The sequence below is a fragment of the Meriones unguiculatus genome, chromosome 1, assembly GCF_030254825.1.
Source record: "Meriones unguiculatus strain TT.TT164.6M chromosome 1, Bangor_MerUng_6.1, whole genome shotgun sequence".
Taxonomy (NCBI): domain Eukaryota; kingdom Metazoa; phylum Chordata; class Mammalia; order Rodentia; family Muridae; genus Meriones; species Meriones unguiculatus.
This window is the reverse complement of record NC_083349.1, coordinates 45,254,961-45,274,955: the sequence shown is the minus strand read 5'-3', so window position 1 is coordinate 45,274,955 and position 19,995 is coordinate 45,254,961. Positions and strand designations below refer to the sequence as shown.

General features: G+C 42.0%; 1 protein-coding gene across 2 annotated transcripts in view; it reads right to left on the bottom strand.

Moving 5' to 3' along the window:
- Slc1a1 (solute carrier family 1 member 1) overlaps positions 1 to 19,995 on the bottom strand; it is a 72,859-nt gene that overhangs the window by 34,869 nt on the left and 17,995 nt on the right. For both annotated transcript variants that reach the window (XM_021634247.2, XM_021634248.2), the window contains exon 2: positions 282 to 422. In XM_021634247.2, the coding sequence (XP_021489922.1) occupies positions 282 to 422 (141 nt within the window). The remainder of the gene's footprint in view (positions 1 to 281; positions 423 to 19,995) is intronic.

Here is a 19,995-nt window from a genome sequence, read left to right as displayed (position 1 = left end):
CTCACAGATATCACATGTTGGACAAAGGCTTGAGCTTCATTTGTTAACCACTGTTTTGGTCATCAGTGCCAAAGAGACAGCGAGACAAGAGAGCAATACCATTCTGAGCATCCCACCACATTTCAAGTCAAGGGGCTGTGCTTTTCCAACAAGGGCTCTGTGTATGTGCGTGTGCACACAAGCCTATAGGATGCGCTTAGTGCATTTTCATTTTTCCGTAGTTAGTAAAGAACAAGCCAGGTTCTCACGCACTGCTTAAGTAATCAGAGAACACAAGGTACCTGTGATCATGCTGGATATAATCAATGGCAAAATGACAAGCTTCAGCATCCTCATTAGAATTTCTCCAGGAAACGCAAAGTAGAATTTATCCAGATTTGAGAGCTCACTGTGTCCTCGAACCAAGAGTCCTATGGCAATTCCTAAGAAAAAACAGGGAAGAAAGGGGAGACATTTTTAGCTCTCTTGCATATAATTTTGACATAAAAGTACTGCACAATGCAAATTTCAATGGCAAGAAAAGCTGCTTAGACCATCTCTCCCAAGTCTACAAAGTTTAGACTTACAAAGTCCAAGAGATAGTGACTAGGAAGCACACGTAAAAAATAATATTCTTCACGCGGAAGATTCTGTTTTTATTTCCTCCTCATCAGTTATATCCAGTGTAACGACACTTCACCTAAGAAGTGTCAGCGTCATCGTCATTAACTTCTTATCCACCTTGCCTCTCTTCCTCTCTCCATCCTTTCCCTTTGGAGTACTGAATAGCAAGTCCAGGTTTCTTGCATGCTCAGTAAACTCTCTAACACCCGCCGTCCCCAAATTCATCCTCTTTTGCAACCCACGAGAACTCTTTTCACAGGTCACCTTATCCTCCATCCAAAGCAGAGACCAGCTACCTATTTTATAGTTGAAGTGTATTTTTTTATTTTTTTCATAAGTCCTTTTAAAAAATAAATTTGGGGGGCTGGAGAGATGGCTCAGTGGCTAAGAATACTTGCAGAAGACTCAGGATCAGTTCTCCGCACCCACACGGGAGTGTCTCACCACCGCCTGTAACTCCAGTTCCAAGAGATCCGACTTCACCTCACCTCCTCAGACACCTGCAAGCATGTGCTGCATGCACACACACACACAAGTAAATAAATAAATAAATATTTTAAAAGATTTTTTTTTACGGTAAATTCATCTCTGCTTATGCAGCTCTTTGGATTTTAATGGGAAAAAACCTTTCGTTTTGTTTTCAGACAGTCTCTCTAATGCATTCCAGGTGGTTTCCACCTTGCAGTCTTGCTGCCGTAGTTATGAGACCACAGGTGTGCAGTACCAAGTCTAACGAATTTACTGTTACTTTGACAAGCATCACATTTTGGAGCACTGATGTTGTCTAGTACTTTTCATTATTCCAGCTATTTCTAAGTCATGACATCTAAATCTATCAAATCAAGAGTATTGTTGAGGCCTGTTCTTTGTAGCAACTGACACAGTTGTAGCCATTTTTGCATTCAGCTTCCATTTTGTCTATAAGGTGAAATTAAGTTAAAAAAATCAACTTACTTCCTAGAAGTAGTTATTCATCACTGACACTAACAGGCCCTGCTGGAGCGGTCTATTATATTTTCCTGTGACTCGATGGTGTCATAACTCGTGCTCTGCTGTCTCCATACTTGGCTACACTCTGGCTGTTCTATGTTTTCTCTGCACTTGGCTGTGCTCTGGTTGTACTCTGGAAGACCCTAACCACCACCTCACTTACCTCCCTTGGGATCAATCTGCTTAAAGGTTAGCTGACAGTACATTGTCTAGCTGGCCAAAAGGAATTACAGTATATTACTGCCCCTGTCTTTTGCACTTGGTTTTCCTATAAAGAGACTGCCCTAAGAACAGGCCGAGGTCACAGTTTGGCTCCTGAGTCCACTGTGTCCCTAATTGCAATCAGCTTTATCTTGGGTGTACATTCACTCAATAAGCCATCCATATCTGACTGAGACCGGAGTCTGAGTGGTTTGTGCAGCTCTTCTTAGACTGTAACAGGTATATTTGTTTAAATATTGTAGTTTTGTTTTTAATTATGTGTGTGTGTGTGTGTGTGTGTGTGCGCGTGCGCGCACATGTGTGTGGGGCATTACACACGAGTGCAGTGTCTGTAGAGGCCAGAAGAGGACACCAGATCCCCAGAGCTGGACTTACAGGCTGTTCTGAGCTTCCCCTTGTGTACTCAGAGAACTGAACTCAGGTCTTCTGAAAAAGCAATAAATGCCTTTACTTCTGGGCCATCTCCCCAGCCTCAAGAGTCCTCTTATGAAGTTTCTGATCCTGATCTCCTTATATTTTGAGCTTTGTAATTATAGTCACACAGGGCATGGTTGTTATTAAGAAATTTTCAGATCCCCCAGGTTAAATGCAAAGCTGTGCTACTTTAGGTGCCAACCACAAGCACAGGCCATGTTTCCTGTGCCCCTCTCTTTGGGTTCAGTTCATCTGCCAAAACAGATTCCAAAACTGAAGCAAACGTTAAGGGTTAAATGGCCAGGGGACATGATGCACAGTCCTGTGAAGGTCAGAAGAGTACAGAACTTCCCTGCCCTGTGGCACACTCTTTCCCAAAACTCAATTGGTTCATTTATCTGAAAGTGTTAAAACCTCAAGCTCTTTATGAAAGCTTCATTATGCAGGCATGATTGATTACATCATTGACTATTGGTTTACCAACCCTTTCCCCCTCCCTAGGTTGCTTGGTTCCCCTGGCAACCAAATGCATCTTCTGGCTAGGAAGGCCCCTCGTGATTCTCATTAATCCAAGGATTTTATGCATGTCCAGCAGCCCCAGGCCCCTTGTCTGCTAAAGTTTCAGTAAACCACACGAAGCTCAAGTCTTAAAATATTGCATGGAAAACTCCAGAAATAAATCGTAGGTTAGTTATAAATTATAATTTTTAAGAGAAGGAAAAAAAAAACAAAACAAAACAAGAGATGTTATAGATTCTCTGAAATCTTGCCTTGAGATGTCTATGTGAAAACCACCCACTGTGTGGAGGCCGGATTTAAGAACGACTTTGATCGCTTACATTCATAAAATAATGAGATTTTCTTATTATCTAGTTCCAAATACTTCAAGTAACGTCTAACTGCTCTGCCTTACCTTCACCTCAACACACACACCTGTTTCAAAATCAAGAAATTCATGAGTTGGGTGACTCTCATCTCTTTCTTCCTGAGTCACCCTGGTGAGTGACATGTTAAGTTGAAGGAAGAAAAAAAAAAATGACTAAATCACAGGGAGGCTTAAAAAGGAGATCACTGAAAATGCAAATTCACAAACTCAAGCAGCTTAGGAAAACCCGAGTCATTTGGGTATGGTTAGTCACCACAGGGAACTGAATGATAAGGAACAATAGAATCTTCACTAAAATGTGGGTTCCCATCCTTCACCCACCTCTAGCCCCAGTGGATGAATATTGCAAGATGGATTTTGAAGAACCCTAGTCTTAGCTACAGTTTATTCTTCTGCAAATTCTGCCTATCTCGCAAATCGTGTCTACAAAAGAGAACTGGATTATCAATACAATCATTATAGTTCATACGTTAAAACCTACTATTGGAGGCTCATGAATAGTTAAGACACCAAAACATTTTAAATAAATGTAAAAGGCATGGTACCCTCACTTCTTGCTTTGTGAATTGCCTGTGCTCAGCTGTTTCGTAGAATACCAACAATTTGCTTCAGGTAAATTTGGGGCTTTTGTGTAAAAGGAATCTTGGCTTATAAAAATAAAGGTGTCTATTGTCGAAACCAATAACAATAGCAGCCACAAAAGTGCTGTGTGGAGGAGCAGCACTCCCTCCATGTTCAACTTTCACATTTGCATTAACAGTGAAGACCTATGTCCGCAATTATCTCTGCCCCAGATGGCTGCAGGCAGGACAGAAAAAAAAAAAAAACTGCACTTTTTCTTTTTCAGTCTTTGGTCAGATATGGGTTTTTATGGGAGAAACAGAAGAGCTGCTATATGGAATAGCTGAAAATAATTGAAAGTAATGAATGACTAGTAAGTACAGCGTTATATTTGGTAATTAAGATCTCTATCAAGCTCGTTTGAAGTTGAATGCCACAGCACCCTAATATTTCCCCTTTCTTTGCAAATAATAGAAATGTCACCAAGTTCTGAGGGAGCAGTCAGAGGTTCACAGCTGTGATCTTGGCATCCTGACCTAAAAGGGGCTGGAGAGTAATCTCAGTTAAAAGGTATAACTTGAGAGTGGGTATGCTGTATTTTGATGACCAGCAAATTTGGAAACATCAGACTCAGGAGAACAGCAGCCCAGCAAGTGCCTCACAAGGCCTACAGTAACCGTGGATGTCTGTTCAGGGCAACGGTGCCAGCTGTAAGGAGAACTCAGCAATTCCTGGGACAACTGTACCCTGAGAATCTACGAAATACAAGGCTAGGGTGTTAGTGAATGAGAAGGAAGGCGTGTTCTGAACTCATGTCCGTAAGTAACAGAAAGTTCCAGACTCACACATTCGAATGAAATGCTTGCCTCTTCCTCTGTTTACTGAGCAACCTGACCAACTCTCCGATCAGCACTGGCTCCCAGCTGCTAAAGAACAGTAGTCAAAAGGAAGTGTTGCCTACATTGTCTGTGATGTTTGGCTTGTTTCTTATTTACCGTTTCCATGCCCACGAGTGTCCACATTAAGTATCAGGAACCTTGGGCTGGGGTGAAGGTACACAAAGTCTCCAATGCCAAGGATACTGTGAAGAACTTCCAACCTGCGGGTGTTACAGCCAAGCTCAACTGGGAGGGACGCTTTCCCAACAAAGGAGGGGGAAGAGTAAGGACCTCTCTAGTGAGAGAGACCTTCAGCCAGGCCAACAGCAATCCTCAAAGATGAAAAAGTTAACCAGATACATACTGCCCCAGAAATGGACTCAGACATTACTCTGGAGTTTCCTTCCCAAACATGTGCAAGGCAACCCCTACGTAGGTCCAAAGGTAGATTAGAAAGAATGCCTGTAGTTCTTAAACAAGCTCAAATTCTAGCCCCAGCAACTGTGAACTTTAACATCTTTAATGTAACTGCTCCCTTAGGCTGGGGCAACAGTTGGATACGCTGACTCCAAAGAGCCCTTCTACTGCCCAGGAGCCTGGGAATTCACCCAAGCTTTGATTTCCTCCATTTAAAATAGGATCCCAGAATGTCAGTTGTAAAGAAAACTTCCCATGCCTTGTCCAGCTCTTATTCACATACATACATACATACACATACACACACACATACACACACACACACACACACGTTACACAGGGAAGAAACACAGGAGAAACCAATCAAGACCTCAGCTAAGGATTCTTAAATTTGAAGACTTAAGTTTGAAAGAGAAGATGCAGGGAATGCCACTTCCTCATGGTCCATTTTCTGGACAAGCAATGAAGCAACAAGAACAACAAAAATGGGGTAGAGGATGCAGCTAGCATCATTTCAGCCTACTGTTCCTTCTCTTTCAATTTCAGGGGTTTCTACTTTGCACAGTTACAAAACTAACCCAGGGTAGAAGCTGAATTGCATTGAGCTCAGACTTAGGAACCAAACAGCATTCCTTTGAAAGGATTTGACAAAAACAGATTCTGAACACATGCGTGCCCATACCTGCAACAGTTGTTAATAGGTCACTACATTCATAATAATAGTTCACTGGTACAAAAATTAACTTGAGCTTGTACTAAGTATTATTGACAAAGGGAAATAATTATCATCGGAATACTTACTGAGTCATGCTGTCACACTGGGCACTAATATAATGTGTCTTTTTTTTTTTCCTTCTGGAGCTATTCTGAGGTGAACATTAGTGACAAGCATAGAAGGACCTTCTGTTATTGCAAGATAATGCACACACAGTATCTTGCAATAGCACAGGGTACACAGGGCCAGTTCTCTCCCTTGCCTTAGGCTGCAGTGTATCTGCACCTTTTCCTTATTTTTCTCACTCCTCAAGACATGAGTGGTCCCACCACTACAAGGTCTTCACAGGAATCTTGGCTTCCATTTGCAAAGTTTTTTTTTTCAAGTCCTTAAAAACAAGAGCATTATTCTATCAATGTAACTGTATCTTTTATTCTCCTATTCTCTGTGATGTTTCTGTCAGAAGTCCTCTTCTTTTCGCAACATTGGTGGGCTTTCTTCTTCTCCAATCAGTGGGGCACCAAATTTAAATGTAACTTTTATTCACCTAAGGTAATTGTCATCTCTGAGGCTTACTGCTAAATAAGATCACCCTTCCCAGCTCTTTCTGAATTCTGGCTGGCTGGTTCAATTTAGCTGTTCTGGCTCAAACTCCTCTCCAAGCTGACTCATTCAACCTGGTTTCTCTCAGCTTCTCACTGAATGGCTCTGCTGGAAAACTGCCTCTGAACTCCGCTAACTGGACTGCCCAAACTCAATTGTACTGGCTCCATGAACCCTACTGTTTTCCTGTACTGCACTCTCTTCTGTCTGCCTGTCTTCCTGTACAGTCTTGTCTTCTTTCTTCTCTACTATCTGTGCTGCTCTCTTAAGTCACCTCTTTTTCCTGTGCTTTTCATGAGAGTACTATCTCTGACTCATTCTGTCAAATCTTTCTCTGATTCATCTCTTTGTCTGCCCCTCAATAGACATTACTTTCAAACATAGTTGCTTCCTTCTACCAACTTTAATCCCTAACGATGTGCTCCCTGGACCTCATCTGTAACAATGGACACAATAGATTGTCAACTTTAGAAAGTCATTAGTAGCATTAAAATATATAATGAGTGAAAAGTAATGTAACCGAATCAAAAGTACCTGGCTCCAACAGCATGCAGAGGTAACTGATGCTGGCTTTTGTGGGCTGTGCTTTCCTCAGAAACTTTCTCATGAGATCCTCAAACACAGTTATGGCCCTGACGGGTGTCATGGCCACAGACCTCAAAAACAACAGAACTAGGATTGAGAGAAGTGAATGTAAGATATCTTCAGTGTGTCTAAATTAATTTAATTAAGCTATAAATTTACTGTTACATACATAAATTTTAATAAATGTTTAAATATGTGTGCCTAGTATAATTTGTACCTTAAATAATGGGCAGCATGAAAAATCATATGAATTCTTTTTCAAAATAGTCTTAATATAAAACTTAAACATAAAGTTTTATTTATTAACTACAGACTACATATAAGTTAAGATTTACTTAATCTATAAAATTAATCAAGTGGAGAAACATTTACTTTTGGCCCTTACGTAAGAAAGAAAATCCAGAATTGAAAGTAGGACACATAAAAGATCTATGAGGTTCATTGAGTGTGACATCACTCTCTATACCACTGGCTATTCCTGACATAATATTTTCAGGCTCTTGTTGGAAACAGAAGAGTCACTTGATATGCTTTTTGGTGTCTTCTGAAATATTTTTCTTTGTGGTTCAATGACCAAACTAAATCCTGTGATCTCTTTCAGGCCCAGGCATGGCTGTACAGATATGAGCATTGCTCATATACACATCTTCCTTCAAGGAGCTCCAGTCAGTAGGACCAATCACTGACGTAGACCAGTGGAATGGGTTCTTATGGAGCATTGGACAAACTGGAGAGAACTCCATCCCAGTTGATCGAGATGATTTTTACTTATCCAGCAGTTAAAATAGCCTATAGTCAGAATTAAGATTGCACCAAGAGTACACTAGACCAAATACATGGAAGCTATGGAAAATGAAGAGGATTGATTTAGAAGGTACCGATCCAACCACACAGGCAGCACACAGATGGAGGGAGAGCAGAGCACAGATCTACGCACAAGCATGCGTACTTAAGTTCAGATGCTAGCGCCCACATAAAAAGCTGGGTGTGGCCACATGAGCTTGTAATACCCATGCGGTGGTCCATCTCCCAGCCTAGTGTCAAGTTCAAGGTGAGAGACCTTTGCTTCAAAGAAATAGGGAGGAAAGTGATTCGCAAGACACCTGATGTCCTCCTTGGCCTCTGTTCAGGTAATACACCCACACACCCAACCAAAAGTCTATTGCTCAAACTTTGGTGTGTGCAAAAATCACCTGGGGATCCTGTTAAAAGGCAGGTCCAAATTTAGTAGGACCAGGGCAGGAATGGCAGAGATGTGAGCCTAACCTAGCCAGAACATGCATAAGGGACATCTTTGCCACTACTGACAAAAAGCTACACTAGCTGAACAGAAGGATCCTGCTCCAGACTTCAGGCAAGAGAACTGTGAATATGGCTTAGTCAACATGTGAACAAGTTGGCTAGCCCCTCTGTAAAAGACCCAAATAAGGTAGTATCTGCTCCCTCGCCTCCTCCCCATCAGCTTCCTTCATAGGGTGCAGTGTGTCCTTCCCTATCATGCCTCCTTGTGGGGCTCCAGGCTTGTCTGCTAGTCTCCAGTGACAGAGGGACTAGATGAAGGAAGGTTGACTGAGCCATCTCGTGCTTCAGGTCACACTACAACAGTCACGTCCATATGACAAGAACTGTCCTATAAACATTCTTCCTGGCAATTCTGAAGTGGAAACAATGTCTCCCTTCACCCCTGCCTAAAACTGATAACTATGTAGATCCAGTTTGACTTCTGGCAGCCATCTTGAGTTGTAACCACCACGATGTCCTTGAATCATCCTGATTAGTTTTTCTTTCAGAGTTCTCCATCACTGTTAAAGGACACTGTCGTCGGAACAAAACATCAGCCTACAGATTGGGAAAGGATCCTCACCAACCCTACATCTGACAGAGGGCTAATATCCAGAATATATAAAGAACTAAAGAAGTTAAAAAACAACAAATCAAATAATCCACTTAAAAAATGGGGTACACAGGTAAACAGAGAATTCTCAATAGAGGAATATCCAATGGCAGAGAAACACTTAGAGAAATGTTCAATGCCCTGTGGGATACTGGCAGTTCCTCCATAAAGTTACCATATAACCCATCGGGTCCTCTCCTAGGTGTATAAGATGCATAGCCCAGAAAACAGAAGACATACTTCCACACAGACTCCCACAGGAAATGCTCACAGCAATAGTAGTAATAACAGCTGAAAAGTGAAAGCAATCATCAGGGAAATGCAAATATAAATAACCCTGAGATTTCACCTTACATCCATCAGAATGGCTAAGATCAAAAACTCAAGTGACAACACATGCTGGAGAGGTTGTGGAGAAAGGGGAACCCTCCTCCATTGCTGGTGGGAGTATAACAATCTGGCTCTTTCTCAGAAAATTGGGAATAGTGCTATCTCAAGATCCAGCTATATCATTCCTAGGCATATAACCAAAATATAATCAACCATACAATAAGGCCATTTGCTCAGCCATGTTAGTAGCAGCTTTATTCGTAATAGCCAGAAGCTGGAAACATCCTAGATGTCCCTCAGTTGAGGAATGGATACAGAAATTGTGGTACAGTTACACAACGGATACTACTCAGCAATAAAAAACAAGTAGATCATGGAATTTGCAGGCCAATGGTGGGATCTAGTGTGCCATGTGGAGTGATACCCCAGGCTCTGGAGTTACTGTGCCAGGAAGGGGCCCAACTTCGCCAATAATAGCTTGAGACAATTCAGGGCTGTTCAGCTTGGATGAAGTCACATGACAACTCATTTTCCAGGGATCTCCTCTTCCTGCAGTGCCCAGAACTGTTTCTGTCAGTGAGTCTCCAGAAAATTGCATTCTGTGCAATCCTGGGTCCATGAGTCTTTTCCTCTGCTCTCACCACACCTGGGGCTGGAACTCACACCAGGTCCAGGTTTTGCCAGACATGGAACCCACAAGCTCTCCTGCCACAGCATGTATATTCAGCACTGATAACCACCTTCCACCATGAGGAGAGACAGCCTTCCTCAAGGTGGCGGTGGGAAGGCTCGGCGCAAGAACTCCACGTGAACCCCTCCACGAACGCACATCTTCCCGCTCACCCCAGTTCCTATTTTCAAGCATGAATTCTGTTGGTCTTCCAAAAATTAACAGGTAAAGACATGGTAGGACTTGGCTTTCCGTGGTGGCCGAATAGCACACGCTCTGTGAAAAGTTTTACAATTTTAACTGATTCGACAAAGGCAGATATGCAAGCCGTGTACCTGATAAAGGTTTAGCAGTGGGGGGTGGGGGGGGGACGAAAAATAAAAAGCCAAGCTCATTTCTCCGGGGCACGCAGCGCCTGCTCCAGTCACAAGGGATGGGAAGCTGCTAGCTGCCCACAGCGCTCAGCCCACAGCGCTCAGCCCACAGCGCTCAGCCCACAGCGCTCAGCCCACAGCGCTCAGCCCACAGCGCTCAGCCCACAGCGCTCAGCCCACAGCGCTCAGCCCACAGCGCTCAGCCCACAGCGCTCAGTGAGAGAGAGCCAGTGCTAAAGCTTAAATGCGGACTGGAGTATAAGGACCACCTGGGAGGTGGCTACTTGAACATGCAGCTTGCAAATTTCAAAGAATACATAGATGGGACGCTGTCTGGACACTCGTGGAGTTTTGAGACAGTGTAATAATGTGCTTTATGCCAGGGGCACTAAAGAGGCACACAAGCAAGCAAGAGAATAGCACCATTTTGCCGGGTTTAATATATATCTATATTCTACACAATAGAGATTTGTCTGCTTTTTTTTTAAAAGAAGATAACCCACTTCAAGACAAGCAAAGATTTTGAATTTTTATCTCTCTATATAAGATATGAAATGACCGATAGCTACACGAAAACAAATGATTAGTTAAGTTACTATTTCACACTCATTATATTGGTGATAATAAAACAACAACAACAACAAACCCAAATTAGTAAATGTGTAAGGATGTGGGAAAATCGGAGCCCTTCCATACTGTGGGCGGGAACGCAGAGTGAGGCAGGCCCTGTGGGATACTGGCAGTTCCTCCATAAAGAGTTCATCATAGTTACCATATAACCCATCGGGTCCTCTCCTAGGTGTATAAGATGCATAGCCCAGAAAACAGAAGACATACTTCCACACAGACTCCCACAGGAAATGCGCACAGCAATAGTAGTAATAACAGCTGAAAAGTGAAAGCAATCTGAATGCCCATCAACTTCTAAACAAAGTAGGGCGGGTACCCCACAGGGGGATGCTATTCGGCCAGAAGAAGCTATAAAGCACCAATCGGCATACACTCCAGGCTGGCTGAGTCCTGAAAACCTTATACAAAGAAAGAAGGCAAACACACAACGCTATTACTATGTGGCCTTATCAACGTTAAACATCCAGAACAGAGAAGCACAGAGACAGAAGGTAGAGCGCTCATCGCCATGAGGTGGCACCGTTAACAGGCACAGGTTTTCTTTCGAGAGCACAACTGAAAATAGGAAATCAGATACTCTCGATGCTACACGCATAGAAACCTATTGAGCTGTATACATAAGTGGTAATTTACCTGAAATATGTCCAATTAAAATGATACATACACACATTCACACACACACACACACACACACACACACACACACATGAAAATGAAACAAATTGATCAAAATGGAAAAAAGAAAGGCAGATGCTAACTCCGAGTGTGATCCACTCACGTCTTGATTACTTAACAAATCTATGGCCTTTCCTGAGGTGGGAGGAATCGCAGCAACATAAGGAAACTTGTTTATTCTTTTCATCATCATCTTAACAACACAATGATTGCAAAAGCTGTGGCATTTCATTCCACTTGGTACGATGTATGAGAGCTTATCAGATCTGAAAAGCCTTGCCATCTGGAAATAATAGTTTGAAACCCTGATGGAAGCCAGACGCATTTATTAACAGCTTAAAGGAGACTCATGAGTTTAAGAAAAGTGTGATTACAGATGGTGGTTCCTAACCTGCAAGGGGAGTGCTTAAGATTCATTTTCACTTCCAGAGTGTAAAAGTGAATCAAAACAACCGACAAAAATCCAGGATGACTGTAAGAAGAATGTTAGCTTGCAAAGCACTGGGGAAAAAAATGCTCTAAAAAATTATTTGTCATTAATGAAAGAGTGACCTATGTACAGCCCTGTCACTAGCCCAGAAGAGGGCTTAATCAGTGCTTGCTATGATTGAAGAGTGACAGGAGACAAGAGCAAAAGCACACAGAACAGCACTTCCGAAATACTGGAGTTCCCGGTACAAATAAAAACGATCAGATAATGGGAAGAGGATTCAAGAATCTGACTTTTAATTCCATTCCTATCACTTGGCTTTGTCATTAATCTTTTCCCTTTTGGATGTTTTCATCTGAAAACCTCATCAAAGTTATTCAGGAAAGATGAAAACTGAAGGAGAAAATGCACATACGAAGCGCTTTACAGTCTAAGTCAATATTGCCCACTATTCATATCTTAGAACACGCAGATCTTTTACTCTTCTTCCTACTTCCCAGAAAACCATTCAAATTATGGAGATAGTTTGGGTATAAATTTTGAGGCCTAAAGACATATTCTCAGTGGATGGCAGAACAGAATTTTCCATTGAGAGCAGGAAGACACTCAACTTCTCTTTATTTCAGTTCGGCTCAAAGGAGCCTTAAGACTAACAGACATGCATGCAAGGACCAGGCTTAGAGACGAAGCTGAAGACCCAAGGTGAGCAGGAAACCTGGCAAATGTGGTAAAAATTGGAGGCACACAACTGTGCCCAAACTCTACCGAACTTGTATTTCCTAGCTTTAGGCGGAAGGTAAATGGCGGCCTCCTTGTATCTTCATCATGTCACAGGTCAGGAAGAAATGACCCCTGACCCTGTAGGGTTGAGCACTAGATGTTGATAAGAAGTCAGAAACTTCCTTTTCTCTGTCTCCCCTGTCACACTTTTCCTTCTCCTCAGGGAAAGTAGAAACCCATGCTGGAAGTGAAAATGCAAGCAGAGTGACAATAGCTCCCTCATCTGAAAGAAGACACACACACACACTCCATTGGCAGGTGGCTGGAGTTGGAAAGGGCTGAGGTCTCCTCCACTACACACTCTAAGCAAACAGAGAGGTCTGTAGATGGCTGCCACAGAGACGGTGCCCAAGAAATAGCAGATCCTTTCCATTGCTCCAGGAAATCAGACTTCCTGTTCATCTGACCTAGACCCCAACAGTTAGCTGAGTCACTTGTCTACACACAGCCCTTTCAGTTCCCAACACAGAATAGCATGCAAGCCTCTTGGCTTACCCCAGGCTCTCCCCCAACTTTGCTCCATTGTCTCAGTTCTGTCTGTGGCATGGTGCCCTTTCTCATTGCTCCTGCTCTCCTGATCGCCATGCAGCTACTATAAACTCAATATGTGGGTGCTTGAAGAGCCTCAACCTCCTCGTGATAGCTATACTCTCCCAATCAAAACATTTCCTCCTAGAAAGAGAGGGAGGTTCATAAAATTCAAGATGCTGGCCAGGCAGTAGTGGTGCATGCCTCTGATACCAGGACTTGGGAGGCAGAGGCAGGCAGATCTCTGAATTGGAGGCCAGCTTTGTTTATGGAGTGAGTTCCAGGACAGCCTGGGCTACGCAGGAAAACCTTGACCCAACAACAATAAGTAAATAAATAAGTAATAAAACTCAGGGAGCTAAAGAAATTTATGAGGCCCAGGAAGACCATAAAATTTACAGAGATTTAGGAAGCTCAGAATGTGCACGACTCCCAAGGTCCCTTCCTAGTTTAAGTAAGCAATAAATGTTTGCTAGGGAAAAGGAGACTACTGCAGCTGCCTGCAAGTTGCTCAGGAAACCTCAGGGATGTGGCTTTTGTTCTCAGGGATGGCTTGTCTCTTTGAGTATAGCACATAGACGGCATGATATACACTATAATTTGTTTATCTTTTCACTCACTGAAGGACAGGAGTAGTTTTCTACTTTAAACAGTTATGAATGGGACTGTCAGCATTTATGTACCAGTTTTGATATGACTACAAGTATCTCTTTCTCTTGGGTCTGTGTCCAAGACTAGAATTTGCGGGCATAGTAAGTGCAACTTTAAGTTTAGAAAAACCCACTCAAGTGCCTACCAATGTGTAGGAGTTCTGGTTGCTCCACTTCCTCTCCGGCACTTGGTGCTTTGTGTTTTATTTTAGACATTCTAATAGGTATTTGCTGGGATCTTAAGATGGGAATTTTCATTTCCCCAGTGGATCTGATGCTGAACATCTTTTCATGTCTTCATTTGCCTTTGTTACATACTCTTTGTTGAAGTATCTCTACTTGGAAGTTGGGTAGCTGCTTGCTATTGCATTTGAAAGCTCTTTATATATTCTGGATACAAGTACAGACAGATTGGGCAGGTGACCTGCAATAATCATTATGGTCATCGCTTATTTGTTCATTTTTGTGTCTTTCATAAAGAAAAGGTTTTGTTTGTTTGTTTGTTTGTTTTGTTTCGTTTTGTTTTTTAAGAATCATGCTTTGGTGTTTAAGTCTTTACCAAACTGCAGGCCATTTTTCTCCTATGCTTTTTTTTTTTTTTTAAAGTTTACATTTTGTTCTTTTCCTTTCTATCTGTGATCCATTTGGACTTAATATGTTATTTTTATTATTATTACAAAATATAATTTTGGGGTCAAGGGCTTTTATATACTTTTTGACCTATAATGTCATAATATCCAGCTATTCCAATATCCTGTATTGAAAAGAATTCCTTTCTCCTTTGAATACACCTTTGTCAAGAATCAGCTGGACACATTTTTGTGAGTTTATTTCTGGAGTCACTCTTCTTCTTCATTATTCTGTGTCTGGCCCTTCATTATTGTTACACTGGTTTAAATAACCGTGTTAGAATAACAGTATGATTTCCCCAGTTTTCTTCCTAGTTTCTAAAAGTAATTTAGGCCTCATTCCTTTGACTTTGGCATAAATTTTAGAACCAGCTTATCTGATCTGGCGGAGAAGAGTCCTGGTGATGTTTTGATGAAAACCGTATTAAACCTGTAAATCAGGTTTATGGGAGAACTGACACCTCTCTTGTTTGGAGTCATCCAGTCCATGAACAAGTGTGGGTCTCCTTTTACTCACAGGCCCTTGACTTCTTTCATCCCTGTTCTGTGCTGTTCAACCCAATGCTCCCTAAATGCTAACAATATCTTAGGTGCATGGTGTTTTAACCTGTGGAATTTTTTAGAGTCAGCTGCGTGTTCAATCTTTTGCTTTTGGGAGTTTATATATCTAAAATTGTCCATTTCCATTTATAATTGTACATTATTATAACACAGGAATAACATTTTTTCTTTTAGTTTGGTGGCCTCACAACCAGCAAATTTGGTAATAAGGGTTACTTTATAATTTCTTGAAGTTTTCTACATAGAAAATTGTGCCATCTATGAGTGAGGACGACCTGCCTATCTCTCTCTATCTCTATCTCTGTGTGCGTGTTTGTGAGTGTCTGTATGTTATGTCTGCCTATGCCTTTTATTTCTTTTTCTTGCCCTCTTGCATTGTTTAAGGCTTCCACTGCATGCATTCCACTCAAAAGATGTGAAAATGTGCATCTTTGTCTTACTCCTGTGTGGAAAACATTCAGAATTTCCACTGAAGACATATTAGCACTATAGTATTTTTTAATGTGTGGAAATTTTCAGAGTCAAATTTCCATTGTAGTCTTTGCTCACTTTTCCTCCTCCTCTGATATAATCTAAATGTTTTTGATGCTGTAAATTCAGTGTGTTGAAAAACTAATCATCAATGTGACTGCATAGCAGGTGACACCTTTGGAAGGTGGCCAGGTCATTGGAGCAGATACTCATGAATGCAATTAGTGTCCTAGAAAAAAAGATCCCAGAGAGCTGTCTTGCACCTTCTACCATAAGAGAACACAATAGATGGTGCCATCCATGAACCAAAAAAATGAGTTCATCACCAGATATCAAATCTACTTCCAGAAATATGAGGGGCAAGTTTGTTTATATGTTACTTTGCTTATGACAAATTTGTTATTACAGCCTGAATGTTTTATGATATGCTGTCCCAAACTTTGATATGGCTTCCATCTAAAATTAGTCAAGTTCAAACTATATGCTCTCACAGTTTTAACATCCCACCCAAACTCTTTATGTTTAATCCCCATTCTGAGAAGTTAAAGAGATAGGCCCTAAGAGACAATCAAGCCATTAGAATCCAGCCCTCAAGAACTAATCTATTCATGGATTACGGGGTTAAAGGGTTGCCTTGAGAATGGATCTATTATAAACACTAGTTTGGGTCTGTCTCTTATGAGCACGCATCTGCCATATAATGCCAATGCTACCTTGAGATTCTACAGAAATTTCCAATGAACAAGAACAGCCTTGTGAAAGCAGTTCCTAAATCTTGGAATTTGCAGCTTCCAGAACAACAACAAAAAAAAATTGAAGCTTTATTTACTAATCATCTAGCCTCTGGAAAGCAGATTAAGATGTGGTTAAAAAAGCTAAACAGTAACTTCAATGGCTTTTCTGACATTAAGAATTCAGTAGAATTTAACTTATGAGCTTTTACTAATCATTGCCAGGCAATAAGTCTAGGCACACAGCAGATGAAAGTCAAGATGGTTGCCATTCAGCATCTATAGTTTTAGCTATTAATATTAGACCTCCCAGTTTCTTATACACCAATAGCAAACTCCCTAAAAAATGAATTAGGAAAGAAAATTCATTTACAATAGCTTTAAAAAAAATCTAGGATACTAGACATAGTGGCACACACCTTTAATCCCAGCACCCAGGAGACAGAAGCAGGAGGATCCCTGAGTTCCAGGCCAGGTCTTTATAGTGAGCTCCAGGACAGCCAGGATGACCTAGAGACCCTGTCTCAAAACAAACAAACAAAAATCTAGGAATAAATTTAACCAAGAAGGTGAAAGATTTCTATGGGAAAAACATGGAAGAAAGAAGCCAAAGACACTAGAAAATGGAAAGAACTCCCATGATTATAAATCAGCATATTTAACATCATAAAAATATCTATATGAATGAATTATGTACAGATTCAATGCAATCCATTCTTTGCACAAATAGAACAAAATAATCCTAAGATTCATGTGTAAGTACAAAAGACCATGAAGAGCTAAAGCAATTCAGAGCAATAGGGACAATGCTGGCAGTATGACAGTGCCTGATCCCAAATTATACTACAGAGCCATAGTGTCACTGGCTCAAAACCAGATTTCTAGATCAATGGCACGGGTGACACAGAAATAACCCTATACAGTTACAACCATGTGATTCCTGACAAAGATTTCAAAAGTATGTTGGAGGCAGCTTCTTTAATAAGCAGTGCTGGGTATCCACTAAAACTAGAGAGCTATCTCTCTCTCTCTCTCTCTCTCTCTCTCACACACACACACACACACACACACACACACACACATACAATCAATTCAAAATAGATCAAAGTTCTCAATATAGGACCTGAAACTTTGGAACTACTAGAGGAAAATAAAAGGGAAGCTCTTCAAGACATGCCACAGGAAAGGATTTCCTGAAAAGGACTCTAACAGCTTAAGGAAATAATAGCAAGAGTTGACAATCAGGTTACATCAAATTAAAAAGCTTTTGCACAGCAAAAGAAGCAATTTCCACAGCAAGAACAGAGTAAAGAATAGGATAAGACCTGACAGGAGATTAAAACCTAGAACTCAAAACAATTAGATAACAAAATACCCAAACAATACAATTAATAATAAACGGGCAAATGAGTTCAACAGATCATTCTCAAAAGAAATACATATGACTAATAAATATGTGGAAAAGTGTGCAATGACCTCTGCCACAGGAAAAATACAAATCACAACTACATTGAGATCCTTCACTTCCACCTTAGCCAGGAAAACAGGAAAAGTTTCAACAGGAAAACAGAAAGTATAGTGACACCTATGCACAAACATGCCACAGTGAAACCCAAGAAAGAAAACAAACCCCTAACCACTGCCGGTGGGAATGTGAGTCAGTGCAGCCACTCTGGAAACCAGCGTGAGGTCCTTCCAGAAGCTGAAAACAGAGCAACCTCGTGACCTGGTGCACCCCTTCTTGATAGATGCCTGAAGGAAAATCAAACTTAACTCATCCCTTATCACGACATCATTCCCAATGGTCACATCAGAGAATCGACCTGTCGGCGCATGAATGGACATGCTATGTACACACACAGCGGAGCTATCATGGACACTTATGCAACTTGCAGGCAAGCAGACAGAACTGGAGATTATCCTGCTAAGCAAAGTAAGTCAGACTCAAACAAGTATCCCGCATTTTCTTTCATATGTAGAATCTAGAAAAAGCAAACAAACACAAACAAACCAAAGACGCGTAAAGGAGAAAGAAAGTACTAGGGAAGGGGGAAGGAGCCAGGGAAGGAGGTGGATGATAACAGGGACGAACTGGTCAAAACGGGTCATGTGCATGTACTCAAATTGTCAAGAGGAAATCCATTAACCTTATATGATTAATATAAGATGTGAAAAGGGGGAAAGGTAAAACAACAAAAACAGTACACCTCCTAACTCTCTCTGAGTCCCAGGTGCACCGGGTCCCACAGCTCCGGGAGGACCAGGGTAGGATGAAGGAGTGGCTCCATCTGACCAAGCAAATCATCACATTCCTTTTGTCTCAGGACTTAGTTGAGGAGGAAAAAAATCTATGGCCTGATTAGGGTTGAGGGAGCTTCAGGGGAGCCTCCCTCCGGTGTGTTGTTTGAACCTACAGGGGTCAGAGCATTTTTCTTAGTTGTGCAGCCACGGCAAAAGAAAGCGCCGAATATTGGGAAATAGCTTGCTAACCAGGGAGTCTGGTACAGGAGTGCAGAGATGCCCAGATGACATGCAAGGAAAGAACGGGTCCAGCTGTATCCCGGGATGGTTTGAGTCCTGGGATACAGCTGTACGGCAACACATTTTTGGGATGCCTAAGTTAGGAGGGCCGTATATTCTCTCAGCCCCCTCCCTTTCTGACTGAAACCTGCTGGAACTGGATTTCCTGGCATTTCCAACCAAGAGTCCTAAATTACAGGTGAGAAGCAAGGCGGACAGTGTCTTTGGTACTCTGAGTAACTCCTTGGCCAAACACATATGCCCTAGTTGCAATAAAGAGAGGCTGGTGAGGTAGGTGCAAGGCCTTTGAGAAATGGGGCAAAGAAATATATGGGGCAGGTCAAGGAAAGAATAGGCCATGTTGATATTGATCTATGGAAGTGTGGAAGCCATTATCACCTCCTCCCCCCACAGTGGCCATTAAGGACAGCCACTCATTATATCAAAAGTGTTATGGAAATAACTTCCCGGCCACTCATGGACCTTCTCTTTTTGATGCTTATTTCCCTTTGATAATGTGTCCTGAAAAATGCTTAAAACATGGTACCTACTGCCACTCACTTCTGTGTGGCTTAGTCTCCACCTGTCTTGCAGGCTCACTCTCTGCCCCTCTTTGTCCAGCTCTGTGTCCTGGCCAGCTAAGCTTCCCATGGTTCCTAGCTTTCTGGTTTTGGCTGGATTTAGTCAGGGAGCAATACCAGCTGTAGATCCCAATGGTGGAAACAGGAATTGGTGTTTGTTTGCTCCTTCATTCCCTTCCTTGTTAGGGTTCTGGCAGCAGCACTCAGTCCCTCTGCCATAGCCTCCAGTTCAGGCCCCGGGGAGATTACAGTATGCCACAGCTGTTGGTCCTTGAGGGCTCCCATGCCTTCCTAGTTCCCTTAATGAAGCCTGACTCTAAATAACCCCATGATGGAATGCTGTTTGGTGGAAGCTGTCAGAGTAAATATGCCATCAATTTCTTGTCAGGTCCCTAACTGATACAGCCCGCCTGGCAGTCCCAACCTCACGCTCTACCTTTCCAGTCACCACAAACTGGCCTGCTGTGATCAGGTTTGATGGTGGACAAGGTGGATGAAAAAGTGCCCGCCTGGGTACCGGCATTAAGTAGCAAATTATATAATTATGAGACACCCCTGGTTCAGTTCAGTGTAGCAGGGGTCAGAGACCTACAGTGTGTGAAGCTCAGTCCTGGGCAGTGGAGTAGAGGGATGGGCACACTGTTCGGGACAGAAAGACAGAGACTGC